Here is a 22072-nt window from a genome sequence, read left to right as displayed (position 1 = left end):
TATATATATATATATATATATATATATATATATGATAGGCTTCTTTCAGTTTCCATCTACCAAATCCACTCACAAGACTCTGGTCGGCCTGAGGCTATAGCAGAAGATGCCCAACGTGCCATGCAGTGGGACTGAACCCGGAACCATGTGGTTGGGAAGCATGCTTCTTACCGCACAACCATGCCTGTGCCTATATATATATATATATATGTGTGTGTGTGTGTGTGTAGTGTATATTATATATTGTATGTTAGCAACCATTGCTGAATCTTTTACCTCAGTTATTCAAGTCCGTGTTTATCTAGAAACTCTCATTGATTCATATTAACCAGTTGAGGAATGTCAAAAGCAGCCACTGTCATCTTGTAATAATAATTCACTCTAAATTATTAACCTAGTTTTTTTTTTTTTTTTTAATTGCTCCTAAGTTATTTTCATTAAGCACTGAACTGTTGTCAATCATAGGAAATTTTTAAATGTTTGCTTTATATTTATGACTGATCTCTGAGGAAACGGACATTGTACCATTAGTCGTTAATCGTTGTGGAACTGAGTCTGTAGACAGCATAATCATCATTCTTTGTGTTTGGGTTCTAATTTCCACATGTCACTACTTCTTTGTGTCCAAATAATATCAACAGACAAACAAACGCCAGTTCATTGGGTTTATAACACTACCAGAGCTTGGTGCAGCCCTCTGGCTTGCCAGCTTCTGTCAAACTGTCTAACCCATGCCAGCATGGAGGGCAGATGTTAAAGGAGGATGATGATGATGATGGAAACACCCAAGGGATACTAATAGCAATGGTTTATTGTCATTTCTCTTTACTCTGAATCAATAACATTGGTACCAGTGATTCACTGGACAAGATTCAGCTCAGTGTATTGCCCCCACCTCTCTTCTTTGTAGAAACAAACACAGATTTTTGGGAAGTGATTTCATTAATGTGTCTTGTGGTTGTGAAAGGAAAGACATTGCTTCTTTCATTGATCTCCTCTTCGTCTTACTGATTAATTTGCGTTTTTTTCTTAATAAACCTCCAACTAACTAATAATTTATTTTAAAATATGACTCCCAGCCTCATCACAGTGTAATCTGTCTACTCTTTCAATACACACTGATTTTCTTGTTTTCTATACCTACCTACTTACATTCACGGAGGCTGAGAACCAATGTGTGGCATGTAAAATACACCATTTATTACACTTGGCCGTTGCCAGTACCACCTGACTGGCCTTCGTGCTGGTGGCACGTAAAAGCACCCACTACACTCTTGGAGTGGTTGGCGTTAGGAAGGGCACCCAGCTGTAGAAACTCTGCCAAATCAGATTGGAGCCTGGTGTAGCCATCCGGTTTCACCAGTCCTCAATCAAAAATCGTCCAACCCATGCTCGCATGGAAAGTGGACGTTAAACGACGATGATGATATATATGTGTGTGTGTGTGTGTGTAGCATGCACATACTAATAAATAGGTTGTCAGGTAGGTGTAGAAAATAAGAGAATATCATCATCATCATCATCATTTAATGTCCTCTTTCCATGCTGGCATGGGTTGGATGGTTTGACAGGATCTGGCAAGTCAGAAGACTACACCAAGCTCCCAATGTCTGTGTTGGTTTGGTTTCTGCCCTTCCTCTAATTCCAACCGCTTTACAGAGTGTACTGGATGCTTTCTTTGTGGCACCAGTGCTAGTGAGGGCACCGAGTAAGTCACAGGGGTGGGGGTGTCATCATCATCATCATCATCCATATTTTCACAGACCTATGCTTCCATGGGTCAGTTGGAATTGGTAGATTTTCTAGACTTGGATGCCCTTCTTGTTGCTAACCTTCACTTGTTTCCAAGCAAGATCAGATTTCCCTGTGACAAGACATGTTTTTCACAGAAGATTGGAAATGATCAATGTCTCTTGGGTACCAGTGAGGCTTGTTTACAACCATCACATGAGAAGATGACAAGAGCACGTATACACACACACACACACACACACACACACACACACCTATGTGTGTGTGTGTGTGTACAATGGGCTTTTTCCAGTTTCCATCTACAGAATCCACTGACAAGACTTCAGCCATCCCTGGGCTATAAAAGAGGACACTTGTCCAAGGTGCCACTCAATAGGACTGAACCCAAAACCCTATGGTTGAGAAGTAAACTTCTTAACCACACAGCTACAAACAGTTAATAGTATAGTAAACTTGGTGGCAGAATTGTTCCTTGGCTGGGCAAAACGCTTTGTGGCATTTTGTCTGTCTTTACGTTGTGAGTTCAAATTTTGCTGAGGTCCTCATTACCTTTCATCACTTTTGCAGTAGTGGTTCAATAAAATAAGTACCAGTTAAGTACTGGAGTCAATGTAATCAACTTACCCCCCCCCCCCCCCCCCTCCCCCAACGGAATTGGTGACCTTATGCCAAAATTTTAAATCAATAATATACTAAGCTACGGCCATTTATTTCCTTTGAAATAGTTTTGGGTGTCAGAGATTACAATCTATTAATGATTGCATTGTATTTATAACAAACTAGAAGTCATCTTTGTGGCTTTGTTTTCCCTCCCAGTTGTTGTTGTTTCCTTTCATTTAGACCAATGTGTGGCCTCTTCGTTCTACTTTACTCAAATAAGTGTTACTTCTCTTGTCTAAACTTCACTTGGTTAATCATTCATTAATGAGACCACTTGCTAAGAATAACCAAGCAGTTGATGTTTTATTTCATGTGTTTATTAAAATAAACTTTTTTTTATTCCTTTTCTTTTATAATTCTTGAAACAGACATATTTGATGTCTGGGTTATAAAACACTGTTAATTATTCTCCAAGCTCTATATTCGTCTACTCTGAGAGTATAGTATTGTTACAAGGGTAGGAGGACATTTGTCTGGTTGTGTCTCTCCTGGTTTTCTGTCATAAGACACAGCTAAAAGGTATCGGGTGTAAAACACGTTCATGCTAGCATGGGAAAGCAGATGTACAGTGATGACAATGATGGTGATGATGACAATGACAACAATACTGACGACGATGCTGCTGCTGGTGGTGGTGGTGGTGGTGGTGATGACAACCATGTATTTGTCATTACAACTTCATTCCCATATCTAAATGTGATTAAAAAAAAAAATTGCTGAACTCAAAGAAAAGAAATATTTCTTGTTTAACAACAATGGCTGTGAGAAAAATTAAAAAAATGTGGTGCGTATAATAATAATAATAATAATAATAATAATAATGTGTGCTTGTTATGTAAATTACTGGTGATTACTCTGCTCTCTCTCTGTCCACCCTGTTACTCTTCTGATCAAATTGTATTGTACATCCACCCAGTCATTGCTCATCACCCTCTAATCTGTCCACCCTTTTACTATTGATCACCATATATATATATATACATTCTCTGCCCACCCTCTATTCTTCATCCACCCAATTCAGTTATTGAATGGAATTGGTGAAACGGGTTTTAATTCTCTCACTCAACAGCATATTTCTACAACTTGGAAGCAATTATCTTAAGAGATGTGATTCTTCTGCCATCAGGACGGGTCAATAGAGTATGATGTCCATTTGTAATCTGGATGTGTTGGTTGTATCCTGCATCTTTTTCCATCATCGCCAACATTTAACGTCCGTGTTCTATGTTGATTTGGGTCGGACAGTTTCAAAGGACCCAACAGATTTGAACCCCAACCTCTTATTTCAGTGTCTGCTTTGACACTTGGATGCCCTTCTTAATGCCAACCATTTTATGGCATGTACTTGGTGCTTTTTTCATGGCACTAGCGAGGCCCTTATGCAGCTTATATGATTAAGACCCCCATCCAATTGGGGTTACAGAAGAGAGGGTAGGCGGTGGGGTTAAAATATGGTAGAAGGGGCCAAAAAACAAAAAAGGCTTTTTGCTAGAAGAGAGGGTGGCAGTGGATGGGTGGAGCAGGAAAGAGGTAAAAATAGTAATGATGAGGGATCATGGGAAGAGCCTTAAGATCTGAGCTGAATAGAAGTGTGAGGGGGGGTAGGAGAACTGGGGGTGTGTGTGGATGGGAGAGAGGGGTGGGTGAGTGGATGAATGAGCATTATTCTAACATAAATGAACATTAAAGTTTTGCTCATCAACTAATTATCGTTGCTTAATAATTCAGTCAAACTAAATTTATGTAAAACTTGTATGGGAAAGCATTCGTCAATGACTTCTTCTCTTGTCATTATAAATTTCAATTAAACGGATACTTTTAAAATCACTAATTTACTTAAAATACTTCTGCTTTGTACTTCATTTGTTTGATCTCACTGCAGTTATCTGTCTGTCTGTCTGTCTCACTCTCTCATAAAGAGAAGACTTTATACAACAGAACTTCAACTCAGTTGCTAATTTTCAAATATTTCTGTTGATGCTTTCTCTCCAATGTTCTTGTTCTCCAACATTGTTGGCATAACATGAGAAACTTCTTCCTTCAGAAAAGTCTTTTATTTCGACATTGTTTCAATCATTAAGTTTCCCTTTTGGTTTACATATTTTTTATATTTACTTACCATGGGAGAGCACTTGTATATTTTCTTAATATTCCTCAACCAATTCCAAGGTAGAATCCGCACATGTTGGATCTGCAGACTGACAGAATCAAAGCAGAACATGATGATGATTGTAATATCATGATTGACTTGTAGAAAACTGAGGATGGTATTTCTGCTTGTAATTCTACTGATAACGATAATCCTTTCTACTATAGGCACTAGACCTGAAGTTTTGAGGGGTGGGGCTTGTTGATTACATCAACGCCACTTATCATCATCATCATCATCATCATTCAGTGTTTTAAATCTGGGTTTTGTCCCTGTTAATGGGGGTGGCCGGATCTACCTCAATGCCATAGCAACTGAGGTAGGCAGGTGCAGCCCACCCCAACCTTTGGGCTGGCTGGTGCCTAATTTTCCTTTGCTATCATGAGGCTTTTTTGGAGCTGGATTTTCTACAGGGAGCATACCCTTGCTTACACCAGAACCTCAGTTTCTAGACACAAGTGGTCCCGAGACCAAGGCCTCTACCACAGTTTTTAAGAAATGTGGTGAAAAAACTAGCTCAGGAAGGCAGGGACGTTACTCCGTGAGACCCCCTTTCAGAGCCCCCCTACTGGCTGTTCCTTATTTTATTGACTCTGAAAGGATGAAAGGCAAAATCAACTTCAGTGGAATTTGAACTCAGAACATAAAGATGGATAAAATACCACGAAGCATTCTGTCCAGTGAGCTAACGGTCTGCCAGTTCGCTTGCTGCTGTAATAGTAATACCAATTTTTAGTGATTAACTGCCCAATAGAGCCTTGTACACCATTTAACATACTAATAGAATGACTAGCAGAATTAAAATACAATGATTGAAAATTCAGAGAGTTTCTGGTGATGGGACGAATCAGTTGAGCAAAATTCTCACCAGCAGTTGACTCAAGTGAGATTATTCTGTAGTTGTTACAATCTGGTTTACCTCCCTTCTTCAAATGGTCAAATATCTGATTTCCTCTTGTGTCCAAATTAGCAGAAGCAGTATGTGAACCATTGTTGTTAAGCCTCCCTTCTCAAGTGAATACATCTCAGACAGGATCCCATCAGACCCCCCCCCCAGGTTTTTTTTTTCTTTGCTTTAGTTTTGGAGGTGTTAGATGATGCAACTAGGCCGTCTATTCTTAAACTTGTGCAAGGGTGATCTTTCATTGGTTGCATTGTCACAAGTCTTTGAAATGTTCTTTTCAGAGGCAGTGGTGCATCTTTTGTAGCCACTTACAAGAGAAATGCTTTGAGTAACACAAACCTCTGCACATGGCTTTCTTTGATTCCATAAATGGAAACTGTTAAACTTGGCTGCTTACAAAGATTCCCTGAAATTACACCAAACCTTTTGCTTAGTGTCAGTCTTCCTTCACAGTTTTAAATGGGAACTAGAGCAAGTTAGAGCTGTAGAATTGCTTCTCTATTCTTTTCTCTCACTCATCTGTGTTTGGAGTTGTGATGACCAAAGCCACCACCTGGTACCCAGATCTCATACTGTACAGACCGTGATCTCCTCTTTCACTCTGCCAGACTTTCTGCTGAATCAAGCACCATGACTACATCAGTAACTGAACTTGGACACACATATGGTGGTGGTGGTGTAGTTAGTGTGACTTTAGTGAAACAACTACAGATAATTATAGGATATTATCACTGATGGAGATGACAACACGTGTCTCCTGCCAATATTATGACCTGGTTAGCCCTTTGGGTGCATGGACAGAAGTTGGAAAATATAGAATATAATTCCAATATCTGAGTAATAGCCTTTCACAAAACACAATTCAATATTGGATAAAATATGCCAGTATCAATATTGGTTGTGTGAGGTGACAAGGTTTGCAAAGATCCTTATCTGAGACAACCAACTAATGGCCACAGTTGTAGCCGTTCTTCCTTACAGTCCTGAAACTGGAACAAGTTAGGGGTGCTTTGTGAATGTGAGTGCAGCTTGTATGAGTGTAGGTTATTACAAATGAGATGTATGAGTATGAGTGAAGTCTACAACATGAACTAGTAGGAATATTATCTTTATTTCTTGTGGTTACTGTTTCAGTGTTGACTAATGCCATTAATTAGTAAATATTAACGAGACTATTAACATTTTATTTCTGTTCTGTAGAGTTTGTTGTTCATATATTTTACATATTTAACTTTAATCAGTTCACCAATGTCTAGGGCAAGTATTAAACTTCGCTACCTTCTTAATGTTAATTAAGCTGAAATGAATTGATTTCTTTTTTTTCTTTTTTGTTTAGAGTAGTTTATTATTTATTTTCTGAAAGCAGATTATGTTTTTAGACAGTTTGTGTTGCTACTAGTTGAATCCTATTTCAGGCATAGAATTGGTTCTAAGAAGACTCTTGGTTGAAGTTAGAGCTAAGTTTGTATTATCTGCAATTATTGTTTCATAAATTCCGCATTTAGCGTATAAGATACTTAAATTGTCTTCTCTCTGAACAAGTTCATATTTAATGTGAAATGTAATTTAGTATGATGTTGTGTGTGTGTGTGTGAATAGTTATTTTTGTATAAATTGTTGAAATTAGGTTTTATGCTTTTATTTATGAATCTTCTTCAAAGAAGGATATCAAGTTAAACAAGGCAGTCATTAATTAATTAACTGGTTATCTTAATCATTACAGCGAATGAGAAAAAAGTTGATGCAATATTGTGGAAAACAGTTCATTTTCAAACTGTATTATCAGCAGAAAGAAGTATATATATATAAATATAAGTATTGTCGCGCGCGCGCGTGTGTGTGTGTGCGCGTGTGCATGTGTGTGAAAGCAAACAGGTTAAGCTGTTCTAGAGTAAGTAGGGTGTACTTCTGTTTGTAGCACAAGTATAAAAACAAGGTGTCTAGTTTTATCATTTGTCAGTTGGTAACCTAGTCACTTCAAACATTTCAATATGTGCCAGTAAATGTTATGGATTTAACCTAGAAATCAACCATATTAGCGTTATTTGAATATTTAAGGATCGTTGTGAGTCTTCGTTGCAACTGAAATAAAATGAATATCAGACTAAAATTAATCTAAAAGAGGTTGTTATGGTTTTTTTGCTATACTGGGTAATGTTGTTCTTGTTGAAGTAATAGGTGTATATGTATACACACAGTATTTGTGTATATACATACATGCAGATATCATTATTTCTTATTTAATACATTTTAAATCATAAGTATTTTAAGGTTATTAATTTCAGAAATTTAATAGTGTTTTTTTTTTTGTTTTTTTTTTTGTATGTTCCAAATTAAGTAGAATATTTTTAATCCTTTTCAAAAAATGTTTGTGATCCCTATTCTTTATTCGAATCTTTTACAAATTTTGAATATTTTTATATTGGCTTGTGGAAGTGTATTTGTTATGTAAGGGTGTTTCTCATGCTGGCCCTTTGTCAGTTGCGACAACGAGTGTTCCAGTTGATATGATCAACAGAACAGTACCCTGTGAAATTAACATGCAAGCACTGTGCAGACATGTGGACCCTAATGTAATTTTCAGGGATTCAGTGTGACACAGAATGTCACTAGGCTGCCCTTTGAAATACATGTCTGCACCATTTGTGCCAGCCGAGTGGACTGGAGCAATGTGAAATGAAGTGTCTTGCTCAAGGAGATAGTGCGTGTGAAGAGGAAACGAACTTTTAACCTACCACCATGAGCCAAATGCCCCCAACCACCAAGCCATGGTGCCTTTGTGATGTCTCTCTTAGTGGCTTGTTAATCAATATGGCACCCTACTAGTTTACTGCAAACATGTTTGGTCGGCTCCGATCCTTCAAATACTTTTCCTGCTGATTAACATAAATTCCTGTTAGCTTTCATAAAATAAACACCATAATACTCTTAAGTTGTCTGTTTTCAAAAGAGAAGTCAAGATGTTTTTTTTTTAATTAATATGCTGGATGGCTTCCCAACCTCTTGGTTCTGGGTTCAGTCCCATTGCATGGTACCTTGGGCAAATGTCTTCTAGAGCCCTTTACTGACCAAAGCCTTGTGAGTGGATTTGGTAGATGGAAACTGAAAGAAGCCTGTTTGTGTTTGTCCTTGTTTTGACATTGCATGATTATTGTAAACGAATGTTGTTCATTCCCAGTCTTTTGTGTAAAACATGTCTGGCCATGGGGTGGGGGGGATATCACCTTGGTTGGAAACAGATGATGGTTGGTGATAGGAAGGGCACCTGGACTTAGAAAAATCTGTTAAATTCCACCTGACTCAACGCAAAATTGAAATAATGGACATTAAAAAAAATGCTAATGATATACCATGTCTGTGCGTGTGTATGTAGATGCAGACACACACATTATCATCATCATCATTCATCCAATTTCCATGTTGGCATGGGTGGGAGGGTTGACAGGGGATGACTGAGCAGAAGATTGCCCCATGCTCCGCTATCTGTTTTGGCAGGGTTTTACGGCTGGATGCTCTTCCTGACACCAACCACCTAACAGTGATAGTTGCAGTGAAATTAGCAAATAAAATAGTTTCATTTTTGTACAGATGACCAACTAATGTGAGATTGTATGGAAAAGCCTGTTCGGGCTGATGTCTACGAAACGCTACGGAGAACAGCTTCAATATGTTTGGTTTGTAAGGAAATAGCATTGTTATACCTTGGCTGATTTCAAGCTAATTAGAAAAGCAAGTTGTATTTAAAGACACCCAAGTAAAATAGATTAGGATAAAGTTTGCGCATAAAACCGTGCTTAAGTTGATCATCGGAATCTATATAAATGTTATAATTAAGTGGTTTCTGCTGGCTAGAGATGGCAGGCTTCGAATGAGGAAGACAGAGAAATGAAGTTAGTTGCATAGAGAGAGAGAGATAGAGATAAAAGTAGCTAGTTAGATAAAGGTAGATAGATTATACTGAGAGAGTGTGAGAGAGAGAAATGTTTAGCTAGATAAGATAAAGGTAGATAGATAAATCGATAGATTGATAGATAGATAGAGTGAGTGAGTGAGAGAGAGAGAGAGAGGGTTGGCTTGATAGATAGATAAAGGTAGTGAGGTAGATAGATAAATAGATAGGTAGATAAGTAGGTAGGCAGAGAAGAAAATAGAGGGGAGTCATTTTACAAGTCTCAAACTTTTCACAGGCATGTTAAAAACAATGTAAATGTATGGCTAAGGGAAAAAAAATGACTGGAGAGAGAGAGAGGTGGGAGGGGAGGGGGAGTAAATGTTTGCTCTTGTGCTGTGATGTAAATGCAATCTTAGAGAAAATAATTTTCTCATTGCTTATCCTGCTTATCTTTCAAGTCATTTAAGAAATGTGCATTAATATCTTGGTTTTGTTATTCATCAAACATTCCTGTGTGAAAACCAGTTTTCTTAAATTCAGGAAAAAGAACACAAAAAGAAAAAAGAATCCCTCCCCCCTCTTACTGAAATCTGGTTTTGCCTCTACCATACATTGACAGAGCTAGTGTTTAATAAGTACAAATCACTCAACTGTGACCTGTCACTTTTGATAGCAGCCCACCTGAGACTGCCCCTGCTTCTAGCATTCACACTTCCTGCTTTAAAACGATCTGAATTAAAACTTTCCAACAAAAATATGTTAATCCTTGTTCCAGACACCAGTTTAATAATGACAAAATTATTTTACTAAATTCTTCATTATTTTCAAAATTAATAGAAAGAAAGGACAGTGTACTTCAGCAGTGTACTTGGTAATGAAACGGTTAGAGTGTCATCAGTATTATCTTCATCTCTAATAGAGTTTCTTTAGAGTACAGAAAACCTGTAGAGAGAATATTGCACTGCTAACACAAAAGACAGTGACAAGATTGATTTGTAAATATTATGATTGCAAAATAAAATACTGTGTCCTCCTTACCAGCGATTAATATGTATAATCTTGATGATCCAGTTCACTTTCATCCTAAATCCAAACTTATTTCCTTTTTCCATTTATCTTTTTAAAGTCTTTATCCATATCCTTAATTCGTGTTCATCCCCGGCACATCCCTAATGAAGGGCTTTTTTTTTATCCTCAGTGCTTTGATGATGACTTGCGTATATCTAGGGTCACATCGTACTATGTGTCCTTCCTTTTTTAACATGAATGTTTTTCATGGGAGACTTACTTGCTTCATTTCTTTCTGGTCTTCACACAGTATCAATCTTCACGTCCCGTGTCTCACAGCAAAACATTTTGCATTCAAACTTCATATAATCTGTCCTTCATTTTTAGAGAGAAGCCATTTGTTGCCAACAAAGGCAACAGCTTTGTCAACTTTCCCCAACCCTGTATTTTGACTTCTATACTTTCTGAACAGCCACTCCTACTGCTAATTAGGGTACCCAAGTAACAAAAGTTGTCAACTTCAAGGGAGCTGTCTTGACATTTGAGACAGTACCTATTTCTCTAGTGGTGTACCTTCTCACATGAAATCTACTTTTCCTATTAACCTGCTTGTGATCCCACTACATCTTTTGTGAGTCCATTGTTTATACTGGGCCCACCCTATAGAATTTTTACTGAAACCTTTTCTGCAAATAAGCATGACCATTTCTTTGATTGTATCAGGGTCCTGTCTTCTCCCTTCATATTTTGCTTTTGTTAACTAAGATCTTTCAATTTCCACGTTTTGCTTCTCTTTGAAATTTATTTCAATTCTTTTACTGATTCTCCTCTAAGAGCTGTCAGTATACAGAACTTCTTAAGGCTAGTCAATCCGAAATTCCTCTGTTATAGTTTAGAGGCTATAATAAATAGTGGTGGTGGTGGATCGAGAACCAAGTCCTGATGAGCTTCTGCTTTCATCAACATCATCATCATCATCATTTAACATCCACTTTCTATGCTGGCATGAGTTGGACGGTTTGACTGAGGATTGGCAAACCAGGAGGCTACACCAGGCTTCAGTCTGATTTGACAAGATTTCTACAGTTGGATGCCCTGCTTAATGCCAATCACTCCAAGAGTATAGGGGGTGCTTTTTACATGCTACTGGCATGGGGGCCAATCAGGCAGTACTGGTATCGACCATGCTCAAATGGTGCATGGGAGCCAATCGTCAGGCAGCACTTGAATTTCTTGCTGAGTCTCACCTTGCTGAGTCTCACCTTGCTGACTGCAGCAACTCTGTACATGGCTTGTACAAAGGTTTAAACTTCTCTTCTAGCTGTTTTGATATTTGTTCCCTGATAACCCCTTAAATTTCCAGTCTTTCCAATCCTGTCTCTTTGTTGCTCTGGCACAGAACTGTTCCATTGCCATGTTTTTACACACCAGCCACAGGTTTGGTCTTTCCCCCCCCCCCTCATAGATCATCTCATAGAAACTTTTAATCTTGTTCCCATGTTATAAATCTCTATCTCCTCTTCCTTATTGCCCCTAGGCATTGGTAAATATCTCTCTAAATGCAGAAATGATTGAAAGATTTTTCACCTTTCAGTTCTTCTTTCTCCAAAGAATCTTTTGTCTGTGAATCTTATTTCAAGACCATTAACCACTGATCTACCTGGATGGTTCATTCTTCAAAAGGACATTTTATAATCCTTTGTCTATTCCATTGCATGGTTAGAGTAAAGTCTGTCTTGTTCTTACTTGATTGGTAAGCAGTCAGGTGTCTGAGACATCTCCTGAAGATAAGGTTTCAAATCATGAGATCATTTGCATCACAGAACTCCAGCAATCTTGATTCTTTTACATGTCTTGTACCATTCCCTTAACCTCCAGAGTAGCCAGCATAGTGTTGACCAACATGCCCGTTAATGTCGCCAGCTGTCATAATGACATTGCTGTCATCTGTTACTGAGATAGCTACAAACAATAAAAAGATCTTCCGAAATATTTTTATATTGATAAATTTGATTGATTTTGGATAATTGTCTTGATTTTATTTTCATTTATTAGTATCTTGAGAAGTATTTAGTCAGGCAGTTCCAAAAACTAATACACTGTAACTATGGTTTTATTAAGGTGTGTGTGTGTGAATTTTAGTAAGTAATGTATTACCGTAAAAGAGTTATGATAATGACTGCATTCTTCAAGAGTGTTTGTTTTCAGGTAAGATTACAAGAAAGTGAAAACCAAGGCTTCTAATATTTACGAGTAAGATTAATCATTTTCTATTTAAGTATTGGAAGTTGTTCTAATTGAGAGACAGAAGAAAACATGGGTCGTGGTCTGAGGAATTCTTCACTTTCCTAATCTCGTATAAACATAATTTGACAGAGGAAGAAGTTTGATAATTCTTCTTCTTTGAAATTGATGCTTCTGCTGTTGCTGCTATGTTTATTTAATGCTGAGAAATATTTTCTTCTATAAATTTTCATTATCTCATTTACATTTTCACATTCCATAAGAGAAAAACTAACTTGAAAATAAAGCATAAGTTGAAAGATAAATAATAGTCTCAAAGTATTTTGATAGAAAAATGCTTCTGTAGTTATTATTTAAAATTCTTATTTCTGTTTGTTGTTGCCGTTTTACCACAATATTAAAATATTCTTTTTATGTACAATCAAATATGTCTTTTATTTGGTGGAAGATGAATATTATGTAATTTGCTGGATTTTTAAAATTGAATTCATCCAAAGAGGAGGATCGGTAACAGTAATCTTTGAATGTTCTCTTAGAATGTGGAAGAGGAATAACCAGACAGATAGAGATGTTGTGTTGTAGTTAGGGTTGTTGCTGTATGGAAGTTCTGAAGATCTGACAACAATGTGGATTATATGAGTGGGGGGAGGGGTTATCAAATGGGTTGTGCAATGTTAGGTAACAGTCTTATGTAAAGTGAGCAAATTGGAATGAACAGAAGCGGCTGTTGATGCCATTGCTTGAAATGACAGGGAATGGACACAGTTTAGTGGTGATATATATGCATGTATATATACATATATATGTAGGTATGTACATATATGTATGTATATATGCATATGTTTATATATTATTTATATTATTATATGATCGCCACACATCCATTTCCAAGTAAGTTTTGACTTAATAATTACAATGCGCACTCTTATTCTACCTCTATTCTTTCTATCTATCTCCCTCTCTAGTGCTCTTCCTTTCTGTTTTTCTCTTCCACCCTTTCCCTATTCTTCTCCTCTCCCCTTCACTGTTCCCTCTCTCTCTCTCTCACTCTTCTTCCTTGACTCTCTCGTTGTTCACACGTGACCAACGGCCATCCATCTTTCTTTCTTCCACTTCCTTCCCAAAGACAAGACATGCTTTTGCCTGTCTCTTCTCAAAGCTCGTTTTTCCAGTGTTCACCACTTCACATTGTCTTGGCTTAACAGCCCCTCACCGTTTGCTTTTACTGTTTTGTTCTTACTGTCCTGTTTTTGTTCCTACTTTCACCCTCCTCAAAAAATCCCAAATTTTATTTAATTTACTTTGCGGGAAGGACTGTTTTAACAAAGTCGCGTCTTGTCTTGTCCCCACGTTCGAAACGCGGAGTAGATAAAACAGGGGACAGCTGATGAAGGGAATGTTCTTTATGTTGCCTGTCTCGTTTCTCTGTTTGTTTGTTTCTTTCTTTCATTGTTCGAAAAAATGTTTGTTTTTATTTTTTATGTTCTTCTTTCTCACTCTGTCCATGTTTCTTTGATGTCCTGTATCCATATATGCATGTATATATACATATATATGTAGGTATGTACATATATGTATGTATATATGCATATACTTATATATTATTTATCTTATATAAAATCTGTTCCATCTGTCTGTCTGTTTGTGCACTTAATACTTGAGTATTGTTCATCCGATCATGCTGAAATTTTAAACATGGATACATGAGAGAGATGGGCGTTCCGTAATCTAAAAAAATTTTCAAAATCGTTAGTTTCAAAGTGAGAATCGCTATTTTTGTAATCTTTATGTCTTGTTTGTTCCACCATTAAAACAACCAGTTGCTCAGACAGCCGGTTCATGCCATTTCGCTAGCAACAAGGGGGGTACAGGATGACAGTCAGCCAAAACCGTCACTATGCTGTGTCTCTCTTCTTTCCTCTCTCTGTGGGGTTAATAATCTTAATCTTTAGTTACAGTTTCTCATTCAAACTACACAATAGGCAGAATTGTTGGATTAAGACAGTAGGGTGTTTTGAGGGAGATTTGGCTGCTATTTCTACCATGTCTAGCTACCATGTAGAGGTCTGCCTCATTGATATTATATATTCCTTATGCTTTCGAAAACCGTGTTACAGATTTTGACGTATGGAGTATCAAAAGATTCAGTACTATTTTGCCTACAAATTAAACTCAATTTCCATTCACATATTTGCAATTCAAAAGTTTAACAATCTTTTCCAGAAATCAACTATCGTAAAAATTTTATACGATGATGTCACATTTTCTATATGTGTGTGTACCTTAAAAGACGTCAATCATCATGACACACACCTTCACTCACTCACTTTATCTCTCTTTCTCACCCTCTTTCTCTCTCACATACGTGTGCTCACACACACACGTCCATTTCATATAGACGTACATACATCTTTCAATTTTTACAGATACAACTGCTTACAAAAATAGGGATTACTGTATAATTTCTTTCTATGTTCATAATTTTTTGTTTATAATATTGGGGGAAATATGCCACCAAAGAAAAGACGTAATCTCTCCAGAAACAAGTATAAAGCAAGGAGGATTGTAGAAAACCGAATGCGAGAGTCTGAAGAGAGAAGCTAGATGAGATTTTCTCAACATCAGCAAATGCATGTTGCAGCACTTAATGCTGGATCATTAAATCAATGTTTTAATGATTAGGCAGAGGTCCAATAGAATAGCTCTCAGAAACAGACTACTTACAAATTTGTTCTTCACAACTCCTGAAGCTGTTTTCAGATATGATACATCCTTTTCTTATAAAAATAATAACTCTGTCCAAATTGGTGTGCTAAACACAAATTGTCTTTTCTATAGAGCTTTAAAATTTTCAAATGAAACAAATGGTATGTGCTGCTCAGGCACTCAGGTAACATTGCCAGCACTACCAACACCTTCTCAACCTCTTATGGATCTTCTAGAAGGCACTTCCATCTAGTCAAAGGATTTTCTGAACAATATCAGACAATACAACTCTGCAAATGACATTGTTTGGTGCATCTAAGAAGATAGATAAACATGAATTTACGACGACGTCAAAGTTCAAGGGCAAGTCTATCACCTCACTGGTTCCCTGTTACCCCCAAATGAACAACCACAGTTCCTCCAAATTTACTTTATGAGTGATGTAAGACAACGAACCCGAAGGAGGTGTCAACATTTCAGATGAAGGGTCGTGTTAGACACAGCGCCGACTGCTGCAAAAGAGAGTACATCCACTGACAGCTTCTCAGTGCATTCAAAAATCACAAAACCCTCGCAGGTTCGGGCCTGAAATACTCCAAACAGACGCATGATGCTTAGTCAAATTAGCCCATCATTTACTCCACAAATGTTTTTTTGTTAATGCTGCACTTTCCCATATCACCTATTTCAACATAACTGTAATATATTATATACAAACTATACCATTTTAATCTCGAGCAATGCCGAGTGTCTCTGCTAGTACGTACGTACATACATACATACGTACATACATACATACATACATACATGCGTACATACATACATACATACAAACATGTAATGATTAACCATTTATGTGACAACAAAAGTAGACTTTTGTATAGAGGAATAGATTGAATATATTATACAAAGATGAATAACTCGTTGCAGTAGTGAGATCTCCTTGCCAAGCCATGGCTTCACACAACAGCTAATGAATGGTGACGTGTGCTGATTGGAAATTGGATAATTTCACATCCATGGCTTGCTGAGAGACTCTGAACACTTTGTGTGAGTGTTCCATGTTTGTATAATATGTCAGATATATAAATCAAGAGTTTTCTTAGATGAAGACAATGTGTGTGTATAGTGGGTGCACCTTTGTAGACGCCTGTGTACCGATTTGACAAAGATATTTGTGATGTTTGAAGGGCCAACACAGCAGCTGTTTGTGGCTGAAGTTATATTTGGTTTTGAAGAGGAAACCCAGCCTTTGTGGTAGAATTGCAGCTATTTAAAGAATGTGGGAATCTTCATAAGGAGTTGTCCGAGGTCGTTGAGAGTCCTTATATAGGTGTAGGGAGTGATATATCCTGTTATATATCCTGGCAACATTTTATGGTTAGAATTTTCCATTTGTGATCCTATAAAAATTAAAAATTAAAAAATTCAGAGAAAGAAATGAAATTTCAAACTTAAATTTCTCTTTTACCATTCAGTTGAAGAAACTGGAAACACAGTATTTTCTCTGTTTTCTGCTGTAGGTCGGTTCCTATGTCTTTAACAAATATATGTATTTATGAACCATATTTTCCTACTCTTCCCAGAAATTGTTGACCTTGCGCTAAAATTTGAAACTATTATTATTATTATTATTATTATTATTATTATTAATAATAATGTTGAATGTTTTTATCTATTACAGATCAGCTTTTGATAATAAAACGATGAAGAAAGTGGCCATCAAGAAAATCTCCCCATTTGAACACCAGACATATTGTCAAAGGACATTGCGAGAAATTAAGATTCTTACAAGATTTAAACATGAAAATGTGAGTTGACCTTAACGAAACACTTTCTTTCCTGAAATAACAATAATGATAATAAAATGTTTATGTCTCTTTGGCAGGGTTTGTTAATATAGAATTACAGAAACTTGATGCTTAATTTTTATGTGTCTTCCTCTTTGTGGGTAAATTAATGGAGAATTTCTCATATGATGATTGAAAGTCTATTGAGATGAAGGACAACTTCATTACTTTTGACAGAAGTTGTCAAGGTATGTGAGAATTCTTAAGAATATTCAAAATAATCCGTGTAGATGTTGACTTTGCATATGGTAAGGATCTACCCATAACCGTTTGTTACATGCAGCAATTAAGAACCCATGACAAATGTATTCTTCCAATTTCTTCATCATGGATTAACATTCATTTTCTGTACTGACAGCAGTTGGACAGGATCTGGCGAGGCTAGGAGCTGCATCAGGTTTTGCTTGTCTCTTTTGGTATGGTTTCTACTGCTAGGTGCCTCTCCTAATACCAACCACTTTACAAAGTGCCCTGGGTGTTCTTCTTCTGGCACCAGCACCAGTATTTCTCATGTAGCACCTGCATTGACAGGGTCACCAAGTAACTTACAAGAAAGTTGTAACTTTCATAGAGGAAACTATTTAAACCAGAGCATTATTATTTCTTTGGCCCATCTTTGTAATATGTACAAGTGAAAATTGTCTAGAACCTTTGGTTTCTTTATTTTTTAAAGATTACACTGCTCTTCACCACCCTCTCTCCTACCTTTCCCAACTCATGTAGCTTTGGTCACCACTGCCAGCCCCCTGCCTCCAGCCCTACCCAATCCCTACAGTTGTCAGCTTCTCTTATCTACCTCCCCTACTTATCAGTCTTATCCAATTCCCTATCACCATCTCTTACTCTCCCCTATACACTCTTGCGACTTGTACCCACCCACACTCCCTCTTCTCCCCTTACCATTTCATCTTAAGGGGCCACTCTCACATCTCACCATCATTGCTTTTATCTCTTTTCAATTCCATCTTGTCCACCCTTAGGTACCTATTCTGTTTTGGCCCCTTCTTCTCACTTTAGACTCTCGTCCCATAGCATAAAGCCATCTCCCTCTCTACTGTAGCCCCATTCAGTTGAAGGAGATCTAAGTCTTGCAGGCTGTGTGGTGACCTCATCAGTGCTGGTGTCATGAGAAGAAAAAGTACTCAATACATGCTGTAAAGTGGTTGGCATTAGGAAGGACATCCAGCTGAGGACCCATGCCAAAGCAGAGACTGGAATATGATGCTTTCTTTTCATACATGTTGGGTCCTGTCACTCATGCCAGCATCCAACATGGGATGTTAAATGATGACGACAACAACAACATGGACTTACACTGTCAACAATCTACGAGTCACAGAAGGCGGTGGAGCTGGTAGATTCGTTAGCATGTTGGGCAAAATGCTTAGTGGCATTTCGACCATCCTTATGTTCTGAGTTCAAATTCCACTGAGGTCAGCTTTGCCTTTCATCCTCTCAGACTTGATAAAGCAAGTCCCTGTTGAGCACGTGGGGGGGGGGTCGAATTAATTGACTTATTCCCCTCTCCAACCTACTGGCCTTGTGCCAGTATTTGAAACCAATAGGAGAGACACAGAATGACCTAGAAAGAAACGCTAGAAGAGCAAAGAACTGATCGGTTGGTGTGTACAAGGATTGTTTCAACCAATTTCTGGCTACTGAAGCATAAAACAAAATGTGAAGTTGGTAAATATGAATTTGGAATATTGGAAGCCATGATGGATTTAGTTAATTGGATTCATCATCAACCCTAGTATTTCACTGGTACTGATTCTAGGGAAGTTAGAACTAAATTCTGTAATCTATCCACTGGCGTCATTGACATTCTATTTCCCTTTGATAGAGAGTTGTGGGTGGAACACAGCTTCTTCTGGAGTTAGTCATGTGTGACTAGTTGTCTCCAGTTTCAATCCTTGTCGTGTGCCTGGTGTCAGCTAAGATTACAAAGTTTGAGTATTGTCTTGCAATTGTCTGGGAATTCACCTCTATTACATATATTTGATAAATACATCGAATACTTTACAATAAAAAAAAAAGAACACTTTTTTTGTTTTTGTCTTTTCATGAATGGAATAAAATTTTACAAAGATGTTGCACTAATTGATAGTCTTATTCATGTCAATATTTCTGGATCATTTTAAGGCAAAAAGCTGGCAGAGTTGTTAACATGCCAAGCAAAATGCTTCGTGGTATTTTGTCCATTCTGAGTTCAGATGCCACTGAGGACCATTTTGTCTTTGCTTCTCTTCGGGGCCGATAAAATAAGGACCAGTTGCACTGGAGTCTATGTAATCGACTTATCCCTTCCTTGAACTTGCTGGCCTTGTGCCAAAATTTGAAATCAATATTTCTTGATCATTCTGTTATTGAGTGATGAAGGGATTCATGCAGTTGTTATTTTCACGTGATCATTTTTCAAACTATTCAGAAAGTCCACCAGTCAGACACATCTGTATCCTGTCCCAATCTGGACTGACATCTTTCACTATCATTCCAAACTGACTTACCATCAATCCATGTCTTCTTGTCTTCCGTCTGTCTCCAACATCTACACTCCACATCTACCCATTCTCCTTCTCATTCATACAATCTCTTACACACCCTGTCCATACAAATGTTGTTTTTCTCTCTCCTTGTATCCTTATTTCTTTATTAATCTGCAGTAACCTGTCCCCATTATCTCTACTTCTCGTGGTTCTATGTTTTCTAAAAAGGTGTGGACATTATTCCTTGCCCTCCTAAATTAACAAACTCAAGAATACATGTTCTTAACAGCTCATCATCATCATCATAACCACCGTAATCAATTTACCACCTGTGGTTTATTCTTGCTGTCATGGGTTGGACAGCCATGGAGTGTGGCATAAAATATATTTTTAAACTTCTCATATAATTGGTTGTGGTTTATTATCCTCACCCAGATCATATTCTGTATCATTTTGAGGGTGGAGAGGAAACATTTTGTGGTTTATTCTTAAGTTCTATGAATTACTTTCCTTCTTCCTAAGCCATAGGAATATTTATTTTTCTTTTACTTACAACTTTCAACCATTGAGAAAAGTCTTACATCATATATTTACTATTTTTTAAAGGAGGGGCTCTACTTGTAAGGGAGGGTAAAATGATGGGTTAGTGTAGTTAATGTTAATATTAAGGTTAGTCATTGTTAATAATGTATGAGTAAGAGAAGGGCCCCAGAGGAATAGTGTGTGCATGTGTGCGTGTAATTGTGTACATTGTTTGTGGGTGAGGTGAGAGTTGAGGGGAGGAAGTAAAATAGAGGAAGTAGTTTTCGGTAAAAGATATAATAGTTTTACCAACTGTCATAGGCTCTTGAGATAACAGTGACCTCTGGTGGCTGAACTGATAAATCTGTTAGAGAAACTGTCTGACTAATTAAAACCTAGTCAATGTAATTGCTTCAGGTGGTTTCATATTTAAGCAATCTACAAGAATGTTTGATATTTTCTTGACTACCTAATAATGATAATTACTGCAGTAGTGGTTGCTTGTTCATTTCAAACAGAAGACTGGATACGAATCCTACCTTTACCCACATGATGGTACCCTTTATTCCTTGCTAACCATAATCATACTCATCACTAAAATCTTCAGACTTTGTCCATCACCCCTTTTAGTATTCTGGTCCTTGAATACCTTTAGCTAAGTCCAATCTCTTTCAGGGACTAAAGCTAATGGTTAGGGTGGCTTTGTAGCCAGTGCAGGTGTGAGTGGGCGGGTGGAAAATTTGCTTCCCAATCACATGGTTTTGAGTTCAGTCCTACTGCATGGTACCTTAAGTAATGGTATTTTACTATGACTCCAGGCTGACCGAAGGCTTTTTAATGAATTTGGTCGATAAAAACTGAAAGGAAGCTTGCTCTGTGTGTGTGTGTGTGTGTGTGTGTGTCCTTGCCTTGATATAGGGTAATAGTTGTGTCCCTGTCATACAAGTGATGTCCTTCATTTCCAGTCTTCTGCAAAAACATGTCTAATTGTGGGGAAAACATTACCTTATTTAGAAACGGGTGAGGATTGGCAACAAGAAGGATTTCTTGTTGTAGGAAATCTGCCTCAGTAGACTGTGTCCAGCTGATGCCAGGATGAGAAGTGGGCTTTGGAAGGATGATGATAATGATGTGCTAACATCAATGGCACCAAGATTGGTGTAAAGTCAGATTACAAGGAATTGATTGTTACTGAACGGTTTGAAAATATGGCTCAAAGTTACCTTAGATCAAACATTAAAGGAACTATCCTCAAAGTCATTGTTGTGTTGACCTTGTTAGATCTAATTCTGTCAAAAGTGCAGCAGTCAATTTTGACGGTTATTGTTGTGTCAAGTCTATTACATCTGAAGTTTGAGTTTGTCATATTAGTTTTATTTTTTAACCTGATGTTCTTATATGTGGCTGATAGTCATTTCTTCAAGTTCTTCAAGAGTGGAATACCGACATGTTATCTTCTAGCCTGGCATAATGGTTCAATGGGTTTAAAGAACTAAAGACTTATTAGAAGCTATTACTTGGGGATTTTTCCTCTATTGCAACAGTCTTATTTTGGGTTTGTCTTCTAAACTTTGGATTGTTGAATTGCGTGAAACACTAAAAAGATTCATTCTTATCTCAGAACGATCAGTTTAGAAACTTCAGAAACTGGACATGTAACAACAAAAGCTAAAGTGATTTATGGTTATTATGCCAGCCGAAGAGTCAGCTTTATATAAAGGTCATTCTGGGAGTCAATTCTGCCGAAGAGTCAGCTTTATAGAAAGGTCATTCTGCCGAAGAGTCAGCTTTAGAGAAAGGTCATTCTGGGAGTCAATTCTGCCGAAGAGTCAGCTTTATAGAAAGGTCATTCTGGGAGTCAATTCTGCCGAAGAGTCAGCTTTATAGAAAGGTCATTCC

At 37.5% G+C, this 22072-nt stretch overlaps 1 protein-coding gene across 1 annotated transcript in view; it reads left to right on the top strand.

Moving 5' to 3' along the window:
* The window catches only part of LOC106881135 (mitogen-activated protein kinase 1), an 83835-nt gene that overhangs the window by 38766 nt on the left and 22997 nt on the right, over nt 1–22072 (top strand). The window contains exon 2 of the mRNA XM_052978297.1: nt 17000–17126. Coding sequence (XP_052834257.1) covers nt 17000–17126 — 127 coding nt within the window. The remainder of the gene's footprint in view (nt 1–16999; nt 17127–22072) is intronic.

The sequence above is a fragment of the Octopus bimaculoides genome, chromosome 1, assembly GCF_001194135.2.
Source record: "Octopus bimaculoides isolate UCB-OBI-ISO-001 chromosome 1, ASM119413v2, whole genome shotgun sequence".
NCBI classification, from domain to species: Eukaryota; Metazoa; Mollusca; class Cephalopoda; order Octopoda; family Octopodidae; genus Octopus; species Octopus bimaculoides.
The sequence above is the reverse complement of the archived record's forward strand: the minus strand, read 5'-3'. Positions and strand labels throughout refer to the sequence as shown.